Source organism: Cupressus sempervirens, chromosome 11 (genome assembly GCF_028749045.1).
Source record: "Cupressus sempervirens isolate cs-2001-9-10 chromosome 11, ASM2874904v1, whole genome shotgun sequence".
NCBI classification, from domain to species: Eukaryota; Viridiplantae; Streptophyta; class Pinopsida; order Cupressales; family Cupressaceae; genus Cupressus; species Cupressus sempervirens.
This window is the reverse complement of record NC_143128.1, coordinates 430,000,455-430,025,200: the sequence shown is the minus strand read 5'-3', so window position 1 is coordinate 430,025,200 and position 24,746 is coordinate 430,000,455. Positions and strand designations below refer to the sequence as shown.

General features: G+C 35.3%; 1 protein-coding gene across 1 annotated transcript; it reads right to left on the bottom strand.

The window, feature by feature from the left end:
* Window positions 1–983: 983 nt before the first annotated feature.
* On the bottom strand, window positions 984–24,746 carry LOC149530269 (bidirectional sugar transporter SWEET3b-like). Its single transcript, XM_089808181.1, is given in 5 exon segments — window positions 984–1,043; window positions 1,139–1,255; window positions 1,385–1,546; window positions 1,644–1,866; window positions 24,559–24,746. Coding segments are annotated over 5 exon segments (750 nt in total).

Sequence of the window (24,746 nt, the reverse complement as noted above, 5' to 3'; positions counted from 1 at the left end):
AATGAAATCATCATAATGTTAATTTACAACAACTTTTGATTACATTAAACCTTTTACAGTTTCTATATTCTCACAGATCATTTCAATGAAAAACAAAGATGGTTTGCTCATAACTTCAGATCTTGATTCCAAAGAAAAGAAGATTCTTTCCTAGTTGATTAAGCCTAAGATTGATCTTGGTGATCTCAATAAAGCTTGGATTCAAAGAATCATGAGAAGAGGGCTTTTCTTGCTCTGGAGAAGTCACCTTGATTTATATTGAGAGTGTACTTGCTTACAAGGACTTATCATGATAGATAAAGAATCCATTGTATTTTCTTTATCGGGGTTAGGTGTCTTTGACCTCTAAAGGAAAAATGAGGCCCAAATTATGTTCCACATAGATTATAAGGGATTAGTTGATTTATAGCTAAATACTGGTTTTTATATGCTTGTGGATGAATATCATTGTTCTATGGAAATTATCTTGCATAGTGTATGTTGTGGAGGATAAGTATTATGGTTTGGATGGATTGAAGAAAATCTTGTAACTCATCGATGGGTAGGATAGTAGTGCCTTGCTACTTACATTTATGGGCTTACCAAGTCTGAGCTTGCAAATTTTACTATTTAGACTATTTACCATTGTGAGCTTACTAACAAGAATGAAAATAAAAAATCCTAGTACTTGTCAAAATGTTAGGTTCCAATTGCATCAAACTCTATCTATCTATTAGGTTCTAATTAAAAATCCTAGTACCTATCAAAATCTATCTATCATACATCAAATTAAGAGAAATCCCATTTACTTATCATTGATAAAAAGCTCATCTTTATGAAATTGGCCTAAACTATTGAAAATAAAATGGATTCATGAGAACTACATTCAAAATAGATATATATCAAGAAACTAAGTATAAGTTTCCCATTAAGAGGAGTCAAAATTGAAAAAAGAATACAAACTAACTATGCAAATTTTATCTAGGAATGGTACAACCATCTAGCTACCATCTCCATTTCTTTTCGTATGCGATACCCAAAAGGAAACCTATAACATTAGGAGTCTACAAGCACAAAAATTTTCAAATTGGAAATATACCAATGAAAATAATTTCTCTTGAAACTATAGGAAATGAATGGATTGTGAATGTGGTATTACAATAATTAAGAAGTCTTTGCTTAGGACACTATAGGTCATCCACAAAGCACTGGTGAGGAACTCGAATAATGATAAGTGGAATGGCATGAATTCCACACTTTTTGTTCTAATCACCACCTTTTGCAATACATCAAAACAATATATGCTGAGGCTTAAACATCAAAAGAAAAAAAATCTATAATTGAGGCTTAAACACATCTAGTATGCAAAACAAGTAGAGGAAGGTAAAATGGTTAGTTTACATACCATAGCGAGAAGTGGAGAGCCATAGAGTGCAATGGTTGTAATGATCCCTGAAATAACCACTAAGAACTTTTGAGTCTTATGCTTATGAAGACCAAAAGTAGACACCATTTCTATTATTGTGAAAATCATTACAACAACTACAACCATCCTCCCTACTTTAAGCTGAAAGTGGCACAAAATAAATTTTGGCATATGAGAAATACATAGAATTCAACTATAGTGATACCCTTTCAATAAGTAAAGGGAAAATAGTACATACCTTGGCCTTGGGAGGGGAAAAGGCTAAGTATGTGCAAATGACAAAGAATTCAAGAATAATGCTATCACCATTGGCAATGGAAACCAAAATGTTTTCCCACCCTTTACTTACAACAGGCATTCCTTATCAAGTATAAATAAAAAAATTGAAGAGAGAAATCACATATGGGGTGCATGAGTATTGCCCCACTAATTTCTCTCTTATCACCTTCACAAATGTAAACCTACCCAAAAAAGGTCAAACCTCACCTTATGTTCTAGGAAAATTACACTATGAGACCTCATCAAGGATAGAATTCAATTCAAAGATAGATTTGATAAAACCAATTTTGATAAGCATTTAGACACTCATTTTCTTCCCAATATTGTAATTTTGAAAATCTAGACAAATATAATGAGAAGGAATTTGATGGCACTAATGCCAATAGGAGCAAACATGTGACACAATATGTGGACTGCCTGATCAACATACAAGAGGATGTTGCCCTACTATGATGAAGTGTGGTCATTAATTAGGAAAACTCCTCTGATGTGTCACAATAACAAATGTGGGATGCAGCATGGCCAAGCCTCTATTTTTTGCAAGGGTTTTGGAGCTAGCACATGATTTGAAAGCTAGAATTAGGGGAACCTTAATCATAAATTTTTATAAACAAAAGATAAGAAAAGTATTTAGGTAGAGTAGTCATTTCATGCCTCCCTCTATATATGTGTGAATTCCTCATTCTATAGCTAGATGATAGGCCAAGAATGGGGCAAATAATTAAGAAATAATTAACAATTTATGTTGAAGTTTGACTAGTCTATACGTGTCAATCTGAGAGTGTAAGCTTGTGAAAGGTGTCCAAGTAGTATTCCATCAAGGGGTTTTAGTTTTGATTTGAGAGATTATGGATGTAGTTGAAAGAAAATATATGAAAAACTAAAATAGAACTACGACAGGAACTATCACTTCCTGTGACAGGAGCTCAAATAAAACCTACTAAAATAATGTGGACAATAAAAACATCAGAAATAAAAATGTCTTTCTAATAGCAATAAAAATATAATTATTTCTATCAAATGAATTAAAAAAATGATGAAACACTAGTAATCATATCACTCAATGCAAATTAGATTACAAATTGATAAGGAAACAATACTCAAATCAATTATTAATTCAAATGGAACTTTATATTAATGAAACACAAACACACTACACTGAAATATAAAATCAGAAAACACACCAGACTTAATTACATAAATCATTGACATACAATCCAAACTATTAACAATCTCACTAAACATTCCAAGAGTGGGCACTTTCTCTAGTCTGCAAGGTGTGTGAAGAAACTATAATGTTCTACGTTGGGTTGATCAATAGAATTGTTATTTCATTCCTTAGATTTTAACAAATGTAATAGTACATTTCAATATTATTTAGGCTACTTATATATACGCAGTTGTAACAATTATACAACTATTTTGATGATATGGACCATACAAATAATAACTGGTATAACAATGCACCATAAATTAAATGCCATCTTGTAGTTCTATGCCAAGAAAATAGCCAACATTGTTACCATTCCAACAAGAAATGTTATCAACATCCAATATGGATTGGAAACAGTTTTGGAAGAATCAAATTAGTGGAATTTCCACATGAGGCTTGGAAATACTTCTTAACTATAACAGTTCATCTCCTTAGCAAAAATAAAAACTTAGTTGTCTATAGTATGGGGCTTTTAGCATCCACACATGCATGATATAGATCATATATACATAGAATCACTTATAGCAGCTGTAACAATTATTAAAGAAGACAAGTCTTTTACATGGATCATATACACCACGCATAGCAACTATAATGGTATATACTAATTCAAGCCCCATTTCCATCCATTGGCAATATAGGAAACATGCATAACAAATGTGCCATATCTGATTTTTGATTCACCAATACTATTTGTTTTTGTGTTTGATATTTATTGTTGGCATGCTTGTATTATCTTTTGATATAGGAATGAAAGAAATAATTAGCCAATCATGTATAATAGTTTTTTCCCAAATGTGATAAGAAGCTCCCATAAAGTAGGCAACAAGAAGATTTGTGCCACAAATCAACATGCTATGTAAAAAGAAATCAACAATGCATTTTACAGATTTTAATCCCAAAACTTCATTAAATACTACTTATATATATTAAATCATATGCAACATAAAATAGTAAAATGGAACAAAATGGGATGGAAATGGAATAGGGAAGTAAGTAGGAAAGTGCATAAAATGGATTTAAATATGACATTAAATAGGTTATAATTGGCTCTCATCATTCCTCCCAACTTAGCATATTGCATGTCCTCGTGCAATCATTATGATCAAGAGGCTGGAAGCACTTTAGGTTTAACATTTTGGCTTTATCTCTACCATGAACCATGATAACAAAAATCCCTTTCTTTGCTTCACATGACAAGCTTTGTTATTTTTTCCCCTTTAATCTCACTTTCAACTTTTCATTAGTTGTTTGTCTTTTCTCTTTCCTTTTCAATTTTTTATAGCATTATGGTTCACAAGGTTACATATAGGAGAAATTTATCTCAATTTGCACAAGAGGAGTTTAAATGGGTGAAATAGGAGAGATAAGAGACAAAGAAAAGGAATTATTAAGGGTAATGGATAGAAGATAATAGGATGACGTTCCTCCCCCCAACTTAAAGGTTGACTGTCCATGGGAAACAAGGAGAGGATAGGGAGGGGTGTTGCATAATGATCAACATAAGAAGCAATATAAATAAAGTTAAGAGATAAAATAAGGGAAAAAAATTGATTATTTTACCAACATGCATGTGAAAGAAGACCAATGGTGGAACAAAGAGAAACACAAAAAATGCCACCACCAAAATGGATGAATCGACAAAAAAGAATGAAGAGAGGCATCCAGAACTGCAACACCACAAAATATTAAAATCTCTAAAGGGCACAAAATTGACATGAATAATAAAACTAGGGAAAAAAGGGAAACTTGGGGGACCACCATCAACAAGTGAAGCATTGTACACCATACAAGAGGTAGCATGGTTCACTAAAACACCTCAACTAAATAGGCAACACATACTATATGTGATCAAAGATTTGAGGATCATGCTAAAGAGGAGCAAAGCTGCAAGAGTGAGTGACAGGAGGTGCCAAGAATGAAAGAACCATTGAAGCCAATGAGTGTTCTTGAAAAGAATGATTAGTAGAAAAACCAAGAAGACCAATTATTGCATTTTTTTCATGTTTAAAAAAAAAAATTGATAATGGAAAGTGATCACTGGTAAGCTAGTTTTCAACCACTCATCGCTTCTGTAAAAATAGTTTTCTCCGCTAAGAATTTATTTTATAGTTAACATCTGTTGAAAACTATTTTTCAAATAATAACTGGCCAACAATGCCTGAAGGTTTTCATTGTTGGATTTGTTATTGCCTTTTTTTCTTTTGTTTTCAATTTTTCAATTTTAATTTTTTCAATAACTACATAGAATGACCAAACAAATGAAATCCTGACATAGATGATAAAAAATGATACCATCCAAAACTTGAGTTTTGTCCATGTTCCCATAGAAGGTACCATTGAAGCTTGATTGCATAAGGAACTTGGAATGATGACTATAAATAATCTCCACACAATTGGGAATACTAAAACACTTCACTAAATCAACCTTGATCCATGTATTTTATGCCATAGAATTTTAAATCTTGTTGGAGAACTTTAGAACACACTAGCACAATTGGATAAGAAAATTATCCATAAGAATGATGATCCTTACAAGACATAGTGCTCCAAGAATGGAAAAATGTGACCCTCCAACATGAAGTTGTGTTATCCAATCCTTTTGATAAATAAGAGATATCCATTTCATGAAATAAATACACCTCCTTATCAAGGACAAGGTCATAGAGTGAAATACCAATGATAGTCTCCAATGTGTCCATAGAATTATAGAGAAGATGAGACACAACTTTGAGGAAGGAATGTGATGATATGCAATGTCTTCAATTTTTTTGCTGGATGTGTAGCTCAAAAATAATCATGAATCTCATAGACCAAGTTGCATATTTTCCTACATGTGAGAAATCACCAAAGAAAGGAAATCTCATTTAAAGGTAATGAACACCTTATACCAAAATTTGCATTTGATCTTGAATAGTGAAGTACACATGAAATAGATATGCACCAGATAGCTAGCAAGCCCATACAATGGTAACAAAGCCAACATAGTGTGTTATGAAATGTTTGTGTAGAAAAACAACTTCAAATAGTATTGGTGCTAAGATTGTTTCACCATATCAAGAGACCTGTAACCATATTCTCAAAACGAAGCATATCAAGTATACTAAAACAATTTTTATCCAATTAATAACCCTATCATTAAATGAGTAATACATTTGTACAAATGGTAGGGTAGAGTCATTAATATAAATTAACACTTGATAAAAACAAAAGAATGTTATTACAATGATTATACCAATTTCAATCAACATAAGAATACATATCTTAAATTGTTTAGATGTCAGATGGTGAAGTTTTCTAAAAAGGACCAACAAAACAATCAATGAATCTTGAATGGAAATCATCTGAGCACCACAAAATTGGTGGGATTTCCCCACCCCCTGCCCAAACTTAACTTCATGTGACAAGGTCATGAAATCATTAGGAAAACCAAATAAATTAGGCAATCGACGAGAGAGTAACACATCATTAGAATTTTTTGAGCCTTTTTTAATGATAGATAAATCAAATATTTCAATAATTCAATGAATGTGTTGGTAAATAGATTTGTTCTTTTTATTTTGACTCTTTAAATCCCAAGTTTTTGGAAAAATATCTGAATACAACAGTTGAAAAGCCACTCGTAAATGAAAGTCTTTTCTCTAAATTGATAGGTATAGCTCCCTATGATAGATTTTTAGTGAATTATGTTTGTTCCTACTATCTAATGAGGATGTGTTCTTAACCCAAGAACAATAGAGATGTAACCAAGTTATACTTAGACAAGACCTAACTTAGGCAACTTTGAATTCTAAAATAGCTAATCAATTTTATGCATCCACAAATCTTATGGATTCATAAAACTTTCTGAAAATTAAACTACGAGAATTTGAATCTAAACTTGAACTATGAATTAATAATACTAAGGATTCCTCTTCAAATGAACAATAACAATACTTATCTCATTCATTCGTTATATTTCATAAGGGGAAGTAAAACTCTATTTCTTCCTTGCTCCAATTCAAATCATATGAGGAAAATACTAACTTCTAATCCTATGGAATAGAAAATAATTGATATTAAATACTCAATTGTCTTTACAACAAAAGTACCTCACACCAAATTTTTTTTGACCTTTCATTAATTGTTCAACTTCATACATATAGAATTGAGAGATGACCGTTACAATAGGAATTTTAATCGGTTCATCTTCCGAGGATGACAAATGGTAAGATGCTAGTTTTTCATATTACAAAATTTACAAAATTTGCAAAATTTTCATTAGAGAACAAATAGGGAGTGTCAATTGAATCACTTAGACTTCTTTCCCTTTTCAGGTTTTGCTCTATATGCCTTAGTAGCTACTATAATTTGAATCATTTCTTTCTAACTAGGCACATGTACATTAGTGAATCTTATGAGCCACTTCGAATGCTCTCAAGCCAACTCCTTCACTACTTTTAGCTGACTTGTCAATTCTCCAGCAGCTACATGTATTTATCCACCAAGTGTCTACAACTCTACCACTCTGCTTTGATCGCTTGAAGTCATTCCAGATAGATTACTCAAGTATGTGGAGAAGTTGTTTTTCATTACTTCTACCCCAATGAGAGCTTTCCCTTGCCCACTAGTTTGTAGGTCAGTGTGTAATCCTTGCATGAGTTCGAATGCTCTGTCTTCGGTCTTCCTCACTTTTTTCCTGGTTTCTTTGAGTCCTTCTTCAGCCTCTTGAATCATCTCCTACTTAAATTGCATGTTTTGAAACCATTCGAACAGAGGCTCAGTCCCTTTCTTCAAAATCTTTGCTTCAACTACCTCTTTTACCTTCATTGGATGACCATATTCAGGAGAGAGATAAATTCATCACACCTTGCCTTCTCTATGGCCAAAGTGTTGTGATTAGATATGATATTATCCTTCTTAGTTTCCAATCAAAGGATAACATTTCCAATTTGATCAATTAGAACAGTTCCATCTGGATTGAGTTTCTCAATCCATTCTCTTCCAATCTGGCCAAAATGCCTATCCTTTTGAAGTTATGAGATGAAGGCTTGCACTTCTTCTGCTATTGGGTTCTCAGTAGTAGGCACACCAGTAATGGTTGCCAATGGAACAACCAATTGCTTGATAAATTTTTTCAATTCTTCAATCTTGACCTTCATTCTAATTTTTGAAAATTTGAGGTTCTCTGATTGTTCTTCTATTACCTCATTACTTGATCTCCATAGGCCCACCTTTGTATCATGCCTAGCCTCTCCAAGATCAATCGAATGTAGAGCAAAATCATCAGGTGTCATGTCCTCAATTATCCCTGCTTTGTTTGGCTTTGCTACCTCCATTGTTAAGTGTCCTATTTCTAGATCTTGTCCAAGTATTGATAAAGTCTTTTGCTTCTTAGCTTTCACTACTATAGATCTAGAGTGAACTACTTGAGACATAGTATCCTTTCCAGGGATACTCTCCTCTTTCCTCTTTCTCTTCCTTTTTAAGGTGTCTTCTAGCTAGGACTCTGTGCTAATCATTTTAGAAGCATCCCTAAGTGACTCTATACTAAACATCTTCTTCTTCATTGGAGTCACTGGTGCTAAAGTTGTAGAAAAAGGATTCTTAGGATCCTAAAATAGAAGCCTAGAAGAACTCAGGGCTTTCTCTTTCTCTTGAATTTTCCTTGTGACTTCGTCAGATTCAATGGATTTGTTACTACTACTCTGTTCTTCCTTGATCTCTACTATCTGAATAGGGGAACCGATTGGTTTCAAAAGTGGAGCACTTGTAGATGGAGTAGCAGTTGTTAGGAATAAGGTGTCTCAACCTTGTATAATTCCTATTCTTATTATTATTTGTTTTGTAAAATGTATTTTTGCAAATAATATGTAAATGTGAGTGTACATGTCTAGTTGGCATGTTGATCACTTACATGTGTCGGCATCTTGAAGTGTGTGAAGGAGATCATGGCTGAAATGGTTATGACGGATTCCTATGACACGTAAGAGCTATTTAAGGAATGAGCTATGATAGGTGTAAGAGAATCTTATGACATGAGGCCTATTTGGGTGCCCAAGAATGAGTGGTTGGTGTGTGTAAGAGAATATGCCAAAAATAGGTTGGTATGACGAATTCCCTTACACTTCTCTTGTGACCACTATTTTTGGCAGATTCTATGACAAGCTGTCATTGTCTATTCAAGGGATGGATGCCCTTTTCTTGGTATTGGATGTACATGTGGCATTGTGCATGTTTCTTGGTGGTTGAGCCATGAAAAATGCCCAACTCCATTATGGGCATTTTGTTGGGTCTTAAGATGTTCATAAAATGGGTATTGCATGTTGTAATGCAATAGTGTGATAGATGAAAGTTTGTAGGTACTGAGGTGCTTCTGGAGTCTTTTATTGTTGCTATTGAACTTGCATTGCAAGTGTATTGTAATCTTGTGTTGAAGATAATACATTGTGCAGGTTCTGGAGGGGTGGGGTTGTTTTACCGAAAGGTTTTTCCCCACCGGAAAATCTTTGTGTTATGTGTTCTTTCTCTATCTAATTTCTGTATGCATGGTTGGCTATAATAATGTTGTTTACATGATATTGAATCTATAAGTGTAGAAGATTTTAAAAGGATTTTCACCATACTTTCCTTATGAGATTAGTGTAGGAAGCTATTTCCGCACCTGAGTTTCCTTACAAGTGGTATCAGAGCTTGATCAACTTTTGATCCTAGTTGTTGGGTAGGGTTTTTTGAGCTAATCTCAAGTTGAGTGGGAGTCTTATGCAAAGCATCCTACATCTTATTTGAAGATTAAGATGGTGAGTTCATCATATGGAAGAATGGAGGTGGAGAAATTTAATGGCACTAATTTTGAGTTGTGGAAACTCAAGATGGAAGACATGTTGGAAGATCGTGACCTATGGGAAGTAACTACAAGTGCTACAAGACCAAAAACTATAACTCAAGCAGATTGGGATATCAAAGATCATAAAGCTAAGGGTCTCATAAGACTCTATTTAACCGATGCAGTCCTTCTGAATGTTCTAGATGAGAAAATCGCATATAGTTTGTGAGAGAGACTTGGGGCCATGTATCAGGCCAAATATTTGGTGAACAAGTTGTTCTTGAGGAAGAAGTTGTATTCTCTATGAATGGAGGAAGGTGGATCCTTAATGGATCATTTAAATGCATTTAATTTGCTGGCTGCACAGTTGACATCTGCTGGTGTCAAGTTAGAGGAGGAGGATCATTGCTACACACTTTTGTGTTCTTTACCTGATTCATGGGACCATCTTGTGATGGATCTTGAAAGCACATTAGTCACCTTCAAAATGATTGATGTGGTGTCTTTGTTGCTATCAGAGGAGATGCAGAGAAAGGCTTCCATTTTAGAAAAAGAAGCCCTTGCTGTTCATGGGAGATCCACAGAAAGAGGAAAGAAAAATAACAATAAGTCTGACAATAAGGGTAGATCCAAGTCCCATGGGAAGTCAAAGACTTCCAATAAGTCCAAAGAAAAATGTTGGAACTATGAAAAGATTGGGCACTTCCGTAAAGACTGCAAAGAGCCTAAGAAGAAGAAGAAAGCCTCAGATTCTAGTTCTGAAAAATCTCAAGAAGATGGCGATGCATTCATCATAGCTTTGGCAACCCATGCATCTGATGATGTGTGGTTGGTTGACTCGAGTGCATATTTTCACATGACCTCTCATCGAAACTGGTTCTCAAGATATGAAGAGTTCGATGGTGGAAAGGTGTACTTGGGTGATGATTCTCACCTGAAGATAGTTGGAAGCGGAAGGGTCACTATCAAATTTCCTAATGGACGAGTAAAGGGAATCAATGGAGTTATGCACATTCCAAGTTTGGCACGAAACCTATTATCTGTAAGTATGCTGAACAATGTAGGTGTGCAAGTTGTTTTTTCAAAAGAAGGATGTAAGATGATTAGAGGATCGATGGTGCTTGCTAAGGGTACTAGGAGAGGTACTTTGTTTCAGCTAGATGCATGTATTCCTCTATGTAATAGTTCTTCATCATCACCATCTGAATGAGCAGTGAAGAATTCTGTGGTTATTGGTTTTGATGACAATGCAAACACTTTGGAAGTAAAGCTTCCTGCAAAAAAGATAATATTGTGGCATATGAGACTTGGCCACATTGGTGAGAAGGGTCTCAGAACCCTGAAAAAGAAAAATCTCGTTGAGGGGTTAAATGATTGCAATCTCAAGTTTGACTTCTGTGAACACTCTATATATGGTAAACAAAATCATGTTTAGTTTTACTCTAGTTCTCACAAATCTTCTGATGTTTTGGATCTTATTCATTCTGATGGATTTGGTCCTGTAAAAGTTCCTTCGATCTCCAAGTCTGTATTTTTTGTATCTTTCATAGATGATTACAATAGAAGGACATGGATTTATTTCCTTAAAATTAAGACACAAGTCTTTAGTCGATTCAAGGAATTTAAAGCCCTTGTAGAGAATCAAACTAGTAAGAAGATTAAGTGTGTGAGAACTGACAATGGTGGTGAGTTTTGCTTAGCAGAGTTTGAACAGTTCTATAAAGAACAAGGTATCGAGAGGCATAAGACAACTCCTTACACCCCAGAGCAAAATGGAGTTGTAGAGAGAATGAACATGAAACTGATGGAGAAGGCTAGGAGTATGTTTAGTGGAGCTAGTTTAGAACAAAGGTTTTGGGCTGAAGCTGTGGCCACTGCTTGCTATCTGGTTAACAGATCTCCTACATCAACCCTTGTTGGTAAGACACCCATGGAGGTGTGGTCTGGTAAGAAGTCTTCAATTAGACATCTTCGTGTTTTTGGTTGTGAAGCTTATGCATATGTTCCAAAGGAGAAAAGATCTAAGTTGGAAAACAAAGCTGTTAAATGTATTTTCATCAGGTACAGTGCTGGTGTGAAAGGATACAAGCTTTGGGACCCTGTGACGAGTAAGGTGTTGTATAGTAGGAATGTTATTTTTAGAGAGCTAACATCTTCTCCTATTGTGCTACAACCAGATGAAAAAGAAAAGAAAAAAGATGTTGTTTAGTTGCCTCCTACACCTGAGAAGACTGAACAGAGAGACCATGTTGGGTCTAATGATGAGGAGAGCTCTAACAACTTTGAAAGTTTAGAAGAAGAGGAAGAACAACCTCAACCTTAGCCCTTGAGGAGATCCACGAGAGAAAGAAAGAAACCAAAAAGGTTTGGTTATTCTATGTTAGATTCTAGTTGTGCTTTTGCTTTGATTACTAACACTGATGAGCCTAGATCTGTGAAAGAGACTTTGGGCATGGAAAATGCAGGTTCCTAGATTGAGGCTATGGATGATGAGATGGATTCATTAGAGAAAAAAAAAACATGGGACCTTGTACCTTTTCCTAAAGGGAGAAAACCTGTTGGCTATAAATGGGTGTTCAAGAAGAAATTTTGTGTAGATGGCAGTGTTGAAAGGTACACAGCTAGATTGGTTGCAAAGGGGTATTCACAGGTAGAGGGAATAGATTATGTTGAAATATTCTCTCCTATTGCAAAGTTGACATTCATTAGATTTCTATTATCTCTTGCTGCATCATATGATTTAGAGATAGAACAGATGGATGTGAAGACAGCTTTCCTTCATGGTGATTTGGAGGAAGAGATTTATATGTCATAGCCTGAGCACTACATTGTTAAAGGTAAAGAATCCTGTGTTTTTAGATTGAAGAAATCTCTATATGGTTTGAAGCAATCTCCTAGGATGTGGTACCTTAAGTTTCATGCCTTTGTGTTGTCAATTGGATTTGTAAGATCGAAATTAGATCATTGTGTTTATTTAAGAGTTGAAAATGATCGCCTTCTTATTATTGCATTATATGTTGATGATATATTGCTATTTGGGAAGGGTAAGGGTATGATTTCTGATTTTAAATCTCAGTTGTCAACACAGTTTGAGATGAAAGATCTTGGGGCAGCTAGGTACATCTTGGGTATGGAAATTAGTAGAGATAGGTCTAACAGAAAACTTTGGTTGAGTCAGAGTAAGTTTGTGAAGTCTGTTTTGGATAGGTTCAGCATGGCAGATTGTAGACCACTATGTGTTCCTATTTCTGTGGGAACAAAGTTATCTGTAGATGATTGTCCAAAATCTCCTAGTGAGGTGGAGGACATGAGTAGAGTACCTTATGCTAGTGCAGTTGGCAGTCTTATGTATGCTATGGTCTATACTAGACCAGACATTGCCCAAGTAGTGGGAGTCCTAGGTCAGTTTATGGCTAATCCTGGATGGATACATTGGGATGCAGTTAAGCGAGTATTCAGATATTTGAGGGGTACATCAGATTACTCCATATGTTATCATGGTAACTCTTCTGGATCTCTACATTTAGTTTGTATTCATGGGTTTGTGGATTCAGATTGGGTAGATGATATTGATTGCAGGAGATCCACCAGTGGTTATGTGTTCACTATGTTTGGTGGTGCCATCAGTTGGATGAGTAAGTGACAACCTGTGGTTGCTTTGTCCACTACAAAAGCTGAGTACATGGCTGCTACTCATGCTTGTAAGGAAGCCATTTGGCTTAAGATATTGTGTTGTGATGATGGTGTTGATGCAAAATAGATTACTATTTGGTGTGACAGTCAGAGTACTATTTTCCTTGTGAAGAATCCAACTTTCCATGCTAGAATGAAGCACATTGATGTGTAGTTTCACTTTGTGAGAGATATGGTGGAAGACGGAAAGGTAAATTTGGAGAAGGTAGATACTGTGAAGAATGTTGTAGATGCATTAACGAAACTAGTGGGCACTAAAAAGTTTAGATGGTGTTCGGAGTCTATGGGCCTTTCGGCCTATAGCGATTAGTTCCTTTTATTTTCCTGATTGCTCTTACAAGGTGTTCGACAAGTGGGAGAATGTTAGGAATAAGGTGTCTCAACCTTGTATAATTCCTATTCTTATTATTATTTGTTTTGTAAAATGTATTTTTGCAAATAATATGTAAATATGAGTGTACATGTCTAGTTGGCATGTTGATCACTTACATGTGTCGGCATCTTGAAGTGTGTGAAGGAGATCATGGCTGAAATGGTTATGACAGATTCCTATGATGCATAAGAGCTATTTAAGGAATGAGCTATGACAGGTGTAAGAGCATCTTATGACATGAGGCCTATTTGGGTGCCCAAGAATGAGTGGTTGGTGTGTGTAAGAGAATATGCCAAAAATAGGTTGGTATGATGGACTCCCTTACACTTCTCTTATGACCGCTATTTTTGGCAGATTCTATGACAAGTTGTCATTGTCTATTCAAGGGATGGACACCATTTTCTTGGTATTGTATGTACATGTGGCATTGTGCATGTTTCTTGGTGGTTGAGCCATGAAAAATGCCCAACTCCATTATGGGCATTTTGTTGGGTCTTAAGATGTTCATAAAATGGGTATTGCATGTTGTAATGCAATAGTGTGATAGATGAAAGTTTGTAGGTACTGAGGTGCTGCTGGAGTCTTCTATTGTTGCTATTGAACTTGCATTGCAAGTGTATTGTAATCTTGTGTTGAAGATAATACATTGTGCAAGTTCTGGAGGGGTGGGGTTGTTTTACCGAAAGGTTTTTCCCCACTGGCAAATCTTTGTGTTATGTGTTCTTTCTCTATCTAATTTCTGTATGCATGGTTGGCTGCAATAATGTTGTTTACATGATATTGAATCTGTAAGTGTAGAATATTTTAAAAGGATTTGCACCATACTTTCCTTATGAGATTAGTGTAGGAAGCTGTTTCCGCACCTGAGTTTCCTTACAGCAGTCAGATGAGGAGGTGAAACTAGAGCAGTAACATGAGGAGGTGAAACTAGAGCAGTAACATGAGGAGGTGAAATTGGATTAGTAACTCCATCTTTTGGCTCTTCGGTCCTCTTTTCTTTGGTGCTGGCTTGGGCTCCAATAACTGGTAGAGGACTGCCTTGGAAAGTTGGAGCGATTGAGATGTTCTTCTCTAGGGGTTGGTCACCTCCTCTTGTAGATTGAGCATGTCCTTGAGCAACAGAAGTTGTAACACTATGTGTGGCACTTTGAGAAGAAGTGGGAGTAGTAGTGGTTGGAGAAGCTTGAGTAGTCTTGCTCCTACTCTGACCCTTTTTTTCTATCCACTCAACCCATTTTCTAGTTCTTTTGATAATCTAGGCCATCATAACATCAAGGTCTTCTTCCACATCAACATATGGCTTAGAAATAATTTGAGTATATTTCAATTTGGTCAAATATGTATTACTATACATATTTTTCCCATAATCTTCTAGCCCTTACACATCTAAGTTAATGCCATATGTCTTTTTTTTTTATTGTCAATCTAGCAAAAGCCTGATCACAGCTTTCCAACTCATTTTTACAATTTGCCCAATAATCTTCCATAGTAGTAACATGCTTAATCATGCTTCCAATTTGAAGCACATCTCTGGCATACCCATTTGGTTCAAACATAGGCCTCACCACTTCATATTCTTCTAATTTGAACTTTTTCTCAAATGCCTTGAGCATGTTTTTGGCATTGGATCGGGACTCACAACTATATGCCCCAACATTTATGGGAAATTCGTATCCCTTTTTCTTCAAACTGGTGCTCAACACATTCAATTAGATTTCTTGTCTCATGATCTCAATGAGCACTATCATGTCATCTGGATATCTGGGCAGCTTCAGGGGAAATCCATCGAAAGTTGCAAGACACAAATATCAAAAGGATGAGAATTGGATGAAATAACTACTCAACTGACTGATGGCCACCATTGCTTCTGAGCTAAATCTCCTCTTTAGACACCCTTGGAGTTCCCTACAAAGCCTCATTATAAATGTATCATTAACTCTGATATACTCTACATAACTATTCTGTAACTGCAAGCATGGGTAAAACTCATAACTCTTTACATCATCTGGAAAATTCTCTATTCTGGGAAGGCCTAGCCATAATTGTAGGGAAGCCAACATATATATCAAGAAAGAAGACATATACAATGAATTATAGAATTTGGCTGCATTGAGAGCCCTAGAAAAATGCTTACTTAGCTCATACACCCAGTCAACATATTGTGTATTCGAGCAAATAATTTGCACCAAAAAGAAGTATTGTTCTACAAAGTTAAGGGCTTTGACCTTCCCTTTCAATTGATGTAGAAGAACTAGAATGTCCACGATCTTGAGCTTGAGATCAGTGCCAAAAAGGGTTTTAGGAACTTTACTTTTAGCTCCCCTTGGCTTTTGGAACCAAGAACTCATGATCTCCTTTCGCCACATCATCTTCTTTAGAGAGAATTCAAACATAGCTCCTCCAATTGTTAATTCAAAGAATTCCTCTCTTTCTAGAATCCTTAGACAATTGACCACTGCTTGCCTATCAATTGAGATTAAGACCATTTGATTAGGCAGTAAGATTTGCTTTGTATCTGGGTTATAGTGATTGATACATTCAATAATTAGCTCTGGGGCTTGTACTGCTATGAGAAATCCTGCTACTTCTACCAGACCACTTCTTCAGAGTTTCTCCATTATGGGATGGATTGGTTCCATCCTCAACCTTCTTTGGAAATCTTGCATGTCAAAGAAATGGAGTGAAGTGTCTGTGATACTCTGCCATGTAGACTTGATTCCGCCCAATCCATCAAATCCAGCAAATCTTGTTGCCATCTCGACTGAGGTAGAAATAAATTGGAAATCTTAAAACTCAAAATAAGATAGAGAGTAGAACTTTGTATCTGTGGAGATTTTAGAATCAATATTCAACTTAACAACATAACAGTTCAAATGAGTAAACAGTAGTTTGAAAATCCGTTATGTTCATCTCTATATAGAAACTCCAATCCACCTGTTAATCTTTAAAATCCATGCCACACAAATGAATTAAATGATAAATCTATTAGATTAGTAAATGTGGAGGTTACAATGGATTCTTTCTTGTCTTTTCACTATTTCTATTTTCCCAACAGTTATTTTCCTTTATTATAGTCTTACTTTCCCATTTTTCACCAAGCTGTGGAGAATTAAGAATGGAGTACTCCATGAGTAAAATTCTGCTCAGCTAGATTTTGAATAGAATACCTTCCTCAAAGTGATCAACATGCTTCCCTTACCTTTTTTTAGCCTCTTGTAACCAATTCATCAAATAACCATGCTTGCAAGAGTGATTTCCTATTGGATGCAGAAAACTGCCTTCAAGGGTAGAAACCTTGCAGAGGAGAAGATGATTTCCACTTTTCTGCTTTTTCCCTTGTTCTACCTTCTCTACCCTAACCACTTTACTTTAAGTCTTCAAAAAATATAAAACTAGCTTCAAAAATGAAAGGTGGGACCCATTGAGTCACTTTATTCTTTAAAAAATGCTCTTTTGAAAAATTGACTTCTTTGTTCGAAACCCGCCGAGGAGAAGTTGTTTCTAAGTTTTCTGCCGATGCCCTTTTTTTATCATCTTAGTGAGTTTTGAAAGATTCTTGCAGCAAGAACATGGCAACTCTTGAATGATTTGTCCATAACATAATTCACTTCTATTCATTTAAGCTCTAAAATCACATTTTTGAATCTCGACGGAGTTTCACCTTCGGGGTGTGGAAACTTGCCAAGGAGAAGACGAAACTTGATTTTGTGCCAGTTCAACTTTCAATATGTCTAGAAAAAAATGAGCTACAAGTAAGTTCATCTAAAGTAACATAATTTAAGAATCTCCATCGAGCAAGGTCCTAAACTACCCCAAAGACTCATGATGATAAACAAAACCCTCCTGGTCTTACAATGCAAGAGAAGGGAAAAGATGAAAAACCTGATGGAGATACTTACCACTTGAGGAAGAAAAGGGGCAACTGACTCAACTAAACTAAACATAATACAAGTTAATCTCCACTTTTCAAAATTGGTACATGGTGAAAAGTGAGGCAACAACTGGCTTTGACTAGGGATTTAGGTAGAGTATACCCAAGAAAGGAACTTAGAATCTCTAGTTTCGCAAAAGAAATAAATGTGGCAACACAACAAAAATAAGGTAGGACAAACAAGGAGACAAAATGGGAAGGAAAAACTAACTAGGAAAACAAACACAAGAACTAAACATAACTATAATACAATATAGGGGTTACCTATTTTTAGTTTGCAATTTGACAGAGCTTGAGATCCTGACCACTATAAGTCAGGGATAGTACTTCACCATCTTCATATGCCAACTTGAAAGAATTATTTTTGAATGCCTGTTGAATTCTGAATGGACCCTTCTACAGAGCATCAAACTTCTTATGCATTCCTTTCAGAGCCTTTCTTTTGTCCCAAAGAAACACCATATCTCCTACCATAAACTTTCTGGGTGTTTTTCTTTTATCAAAAAGCTCTTTCACTCACATTTGATGTTGTGTAATGTGGTCTAAAATCTCTCTCCTTTCTTCTTCGAGTTTGCTCAGATATAAGATCCTCTTCTCTAGACCATCCTTATACATATCATCCTCAATTACTACTCTGAGTTTGTTTGTGGCTAGCTCTAGAGGTAGAGGTAGGTTGGCTTCAGTTCCATAAACCAGTTCAAAAGGGGATTTACCAATTGCCCTCTTGGGTGTCACTCTATCTACCCAGAGTGCCTCATGAATCTTTTTGTGCCAATTTTTCTGATTATCTGAGACTAGCTTCTTAACAATATTAATTAAATTCTTATTGTTGGACTCTGCCTGTCCATTCCCTTGAGGGAAATAATTAGATGAATGACTAACAGTGATCCCATACTCAAAACATAAATGAGTAATTTCAATTGAAGAAAAATAAGATGCATTATCCATCACTAATTTAATAGGAACACCAAACCTGACCAAAATGTTTTCTTTGATGAATTCACACAACACCTTGGAAGTAGTCTTCTTTGTAGCCTTAGCTTCTACCCATTTAGTGAAGTAATTATTCACAATTATTATATACTGATGACCAACACTAGATGTAGGGCTAATAGGACCAACAAAGTCAAGGCCCCACTGTTGAAAAGGCCCTTCAATAATAACAAGTCTCAATGATAAAGTAGCTAATTGAGGACATCTGGAGAACATTTTGCACTTTTCACACTTTGCTACCCATGCATATGTGTCTTTAAATATCCTAGGTGAGTAATAACACTACCTTAGTATTTTAAATGCTATGACTAAAGAAGAGAAATGTCCTCCACAGGCTTCATCATGTAATGTCTTCAACAACTTTTCTTGCTATTGTTTATCTACACATCTAAGGAAAGTACCATCAATAGCCCTTTTGTAAAGCTTACCATCCTAGATGACATATTTATCTACCTTTAGTTTTAGATCTCTTCTTTGCTTTGCATTTAGGCCCTTTGGAAATTCACCGTATGTTAAAAGGTAAGAGATGTTTTCAAACCATGGATCATAGAGACCTATAGCTAACACCAATTGCTTTCACTCGATTCTTTTGACCTTCTAGTGATTTTGTTTTCTATAATTTCCTTGCATAGAGCATTTCCTCTTATCAACTTGGTAGGTTTAATCTCAATATCATATTCTTGTATTTTTGCTACCCATGCTCCTCTGACATTGCAACCTATATCTTGTTGTGTTAGTACACTCTTTATTGCTACATCTAGGACAAAAACTATTGAATGTGAATGCACGATATAGAAATGAAAATGTTTAAGAGCCTTGACCACTGAGAAAACATGCTTTTCAATTTGCAAATATTTGAGTTCATGGTTCTTTAAAGGTATGCTCATAAAAGAAATAGGAGCTTGTACTCCTTCATCATTCTCCTGCATAAGAATAGCTAACAATGCATGTTCAGAAGCATAGCAATAAATGATAAAGTCCCACTTATAATTTGGATGACACAGTACTGGAGCATTAGCAATAGCAGTTTTTATATCATGAAAAGCTCGCTTTCCCACCTCATTCCATTTGAAATTTGAATTCCCTTTCATCATATCCACTATATATTTACTAGTTTCTACAAAATCAGGCACAAATCTTCTGAGAAAATTCACTTGCCCAAAGAAAGATTTAACCCCTATTTTTTTGGAGGGTAAGCATAGTCTTTGAATAGCTTCCACTCTTTTAGGGTAAACTCTAATGCCTTCCTAGGACACTATATGGCCAAGGATCTTTCCTTCTGTCACACAAAAAACTGACTTCTTTGGGTTGAGAGATATTCCATGTTCTTGACACCTTTGTAACGCCCTCCTCAAATATCATATATGATCTTTTCTTTTTCTTGAGAACACGGTGAGGTCATCTAGGTATATGACTATGATTTGATCTTTCAAATCAGTGAATGTGTTACTCATGCATCTTTGGAATGTAGTACTAGTGTTGATAAGTCCAAAATGCATTCTGCGATATGCAAATGTACCCCAAGGGGTAGTGAACGTCGTCTTATGTTGGTCTTTCTCCTCTACTTCAATCTGATTATAACCCGAGAAGCCGTCAAGCATAGACATCATTTTAGATCCTGCCACCATTTCCAATAAATGGTCCATATTAGGAAGAGAAAAGTTATCTTTCAGGGATGCTTGATTTAGATTGCGGAAATCAACATAGATTCTTATTTCTCCATTTCTTTTTTTGACATGTACTATATTGGCTATCTAGGTGGAATGATGAATGGGATAAATAATTCTCACTTTTAACATCTTATCTACTTCTTGAAAGATGGCATCAATGACTTTAGGATAATAGTTCCTTTGTTTCTATCGAAAAGGGGCTACATTAGGCTTTAGTGGAATTTCATGTTTTACCTTCCCATTTTTATTACTTTTCAAATATTTGTAGCTCCAAGCGAAAACATCTCTATATTCTATAAATAGATTCTTCATGGCCTCTTTCTCTTCATTCAAACAACACTTCCCAATGTTAATCAGTTTAGGATTATGAATATCTCCAATGTTAACTCCTTCATATTCACCCATTGTTGACCCCTTTTCTGCTCTCTTTTGCTTTATGTAAGCATCATGTCTATTAAATAGTTTTTCTAAGGCCATAAAATATGGGGGAATAATGTTGGCCTTCAATTGAACTTCTCCATTTTGACCCATTTTCTCAATTGCATCAGAGCTTTAATGATCACTTCCACTAAAGTCATGTTCAAAAATATACTTGTCATTTTCTAAAAACATCTACAAACTCTTATCATCACTAAAGACTTGCTAGTATTCTGTGTTGTTTGGGATAGTGGATTGATATACAATTTCAATCTGACACATTTTGTCTTTGAAATCTGGATGAGGGAGTAATAAAGAGGCAGAGACTGCTAAGGGGTCAACTTTGGTATTAATCTCCCTTGGAACTACTTCAATAGAAAAAGCATCTAGACTTTCAATCTCATCCCAGACCCTGTTCTTGTAATTTTTTAGCTTGTAGTTTTTAACAGAATACTGCCCTTTTACTTGCTTTACAATAAGCTTAGCATCACCTTTAGCTTTTAAAATCTTTATCCCTCTCTCTTTTGCTGACATTATCGCTAGTAATAAGGCTTCATATTTTGCAATATTATTTGTATTTCCAAATTCCAATTTAAAAGCCATAGGTTCGGGTTCTCCTTCTGGGGATATCAATACCACACCTGCTCTGAATCGTGAAGAAGCACAACTTCCATCAAATTCAAGCGTCCAAATATATGATATATTGGAAATTATATCACCTCAATTTTCATCTATTTGTCCATTCATGCTTTCTTCAGTAAACAACATATAGTTATCAAATTCTAGTTCTTGATATAGAATTTGAGCTTTAGGATCATCTGACTTCAAAATTGTGAACTTTTCTTTTTCTTCAGGTTCTAGTTTAACTTTCTTATTCCCAATAGGTATTACTACTTGGGACCAGTCTAGTTTTATTTCTCCTCCCAAGTCATGGTAGAAACTTCTACTTAATAGAAGTCCATAGCTTGCTAGGATATCAGCTACTATGATAGTCAATAGGAGCTTCTTTTCTGGATGTGATGCTAAAGCTACCTGAGCATCTTTAATCTGTCTGAGTAAGGGAACTTGTTTGGCATCCATTGAATAGCATCTTCCATTCACTTTAGTAAGATTGAGACCCAAAGCTTTAGCTACAGAATAAGGCATAACATTATCCGACACACCTGAATCTATTATACAATTACTAAGTTTACACCCATTGATGTACAATGAGATATAAAAAGGTTCAGGCTTTTTCTTAAGAGAGGTTGCTAATACTATGGAATCTTCTTGATTAAACAAACTAGATGTTAAGGTTTCATCTTCTTTTTCAACCATTACGTTACAATTAACATCTGATGAGATTCCTCTACATCGATCTACCAATCTTTTTAACTCGGAAGGGTGTGTTTTAAAATAATCAATAGTGGAAATTTGAATTTTTGACTATTCACAAAACTGAATGAAATCAAAGGATGTCTTGTCCTTACCAGCTTGTGAAGTAGATGCTCCTTGATCAGTATGTACATTGCTTGTTAAAGGACTAAAGTCATTCCTGTAAGTGTGACTAGAGGTTTGGTTCTTTAACCTTTGTCCAGAGGTAAGCACTGTGTATGAAGTTCCATCAATAGTTGCATAACACTCACCTTTTGATTCAGAATTCGATTCATATTCTAAACATAAATTTCTAGAGTCGCCATTCGAACAAGAATCAAGTTTTGAACACATAGCTACAGTATTTAATTCATTAGTAGATAACAACTACATCATAAGAATAGTCTTTAGACAATTTTCAATGTCATGATCTATGGTCAAATGAAAGACACACATATTTCCTTTTTTCGGTGCTACTTCAATTTGCAACCTAGGTTGTGAACTTGTAAGCTAGGAAAATCTACTTTCATTGCTTCTTCCTAGTGAGTTTTGGTAATTCCACTGATTAGAGTTATTGAATCCGAGTAATTTCTTTTTCATCGCTACTAGTTCATTAGAAAACTTCTAAATCATCTCTTTTGATGATGTGGTATTACTAGAACTCCCTTTAGTTTGAAGTTCTCATTTCCATTTTCTCGCAGAAATTAAATCATCCTCACACTCAATAGCTTTCTTTTGTGCATCAGTAGATTAGTGGGATGTGCTCTTCTTAGATCATAATTGATATCTGGAGCCATAACGCTAATAAAGATTTTTTTTAGATTACTAGGTGTGGGTCTATCAGCAGTAGGAATTCTGTTGTTAATCTTATTGAATTTGGCAACAAAATCCCTCATGCTCATAGTTGGTTTCTTATTAATTGAAGTCAACTGTGTCAGTAGGGCATGTTCATCTTCCGTAGTTTTGAATCTAGTCTCAAATTTAGTTCTCATTATATCCCAATTAGTTATTGAGCCATCGGGTAGATGATAAAACCAATCTGCTGCACTATTTGTGAGGATTTATATGAACAATCTTATAGTGACATCTTCATGTCCTATGCCTAAGATATGAGTAGCTGGAAAGAAAGATTTAATGTGTTCATCTATAGTAACTTTCCCATCACCTAAGAATTTAGGGAAATTCTTCCTTAAGCCAACCGAAAGTGGGTGGTAAGCATTTAGTGCTAATGGTCATGTTGCCGCGACCCATGGAGTAGCAATGATTGTTCTAGTTGTGAATGGCAGAAAATTAACAACTGGAGGGGTAGTAACTCCATGGAGTGCCAACACTTGACAAGTGGAATATGAAGTGCTAGCATCCTAATTTTTAATAGGGGAAGAGGGTCTACTTTGAATTTTACCTTTACCTTTCCACTTTGGAACATCTAGAATAGGAAAGCCGAGCTCTGTAAGCTTATCAAAAGTGGAATCTTGCCCACCCTGTTCCTTGGTACTTTTGAGGAACCTAAATTGTTCCAGGATGCTGGGTCTAGATTATCTCTGAGCTTATTGTCTTAATTTTCTTTCTACTCTCTGTCTATCTCTCCTTTGAACAACTCTTTCAAAGTCTTCAACTCTTCTTTCTTCTTCTTCTAATACCTGGCGAGCATTTCGATAATGTTCAATGTTCCTTCTGTGCCTCCAAACCATTGTGTTAAGGGATAAAATTATGTCCTTTTGGTCATCTTGAAAATGAAATTTAGGTTGGAGCACTGGGATTATGTTTTCATGAGGTAGTACCATTTTTCCTCATGACATAGGCTTTTTGGTCAAGGGACTATTTGTTTCCCCAGTGGAGTCACAAAAAATTTGTTGGTAAATAGATTTGTTCTTTTTGTTTTGACTCTTTAAATCCCAAGTTTTTGGAACAATATCTAAATACGACAGTTGAAAAGCCACCCGTAAATGAAAGGATTTTCTCTAAATTGATAGGTATAGCTCCCTATGATAGATTTTTAGTGAATTATGTTTTTTCCTACTATCTAATGAGGATGTGTTCTTAACTTGAGAACAATAGAGGTGTAACCAAGTTAGACTTAGACAAGACCTAACTCAGGCAAGTTTGAATTCTAAAATAGCTAATCAATTTTATGCATCCACAAATCTTATGGATTCATAATTTTTTTTGAAAATTAAACTACAAGAAATTGAATCTAAACTTGAACTATGAATTAATCATACTAAGGATTCCTCTTCGAATGAACAATAACAATACTTATCTCATTCATTCGTTATTACAAACATGGGAAGTAAAACTCTATTTCTTCCTTGTTCCAATTCAAATCATATGAGGAAAATACTAACTTCTAATCCTATGGAACATAAAATAATTGATATTAAATACTCTTAATTGTCTCTGCAACAAGTATTGATAAAGTCTTCTACTTCTTAGCTTTCACTACTGTAGATCCAGAGTGAACTGCTTGAGACACAATATCCTTTGCAGGGATACTCTCCTCTTTTCTCTTTCTCTTCCTTTCTAAGGTGTCTTCTAGCAAGGACTCTGTGTTGATCACTTTAGAAGCAGCCCCAAGTGACTCTATACTAAACATCTTCTTCTTCACCAAAGTCAT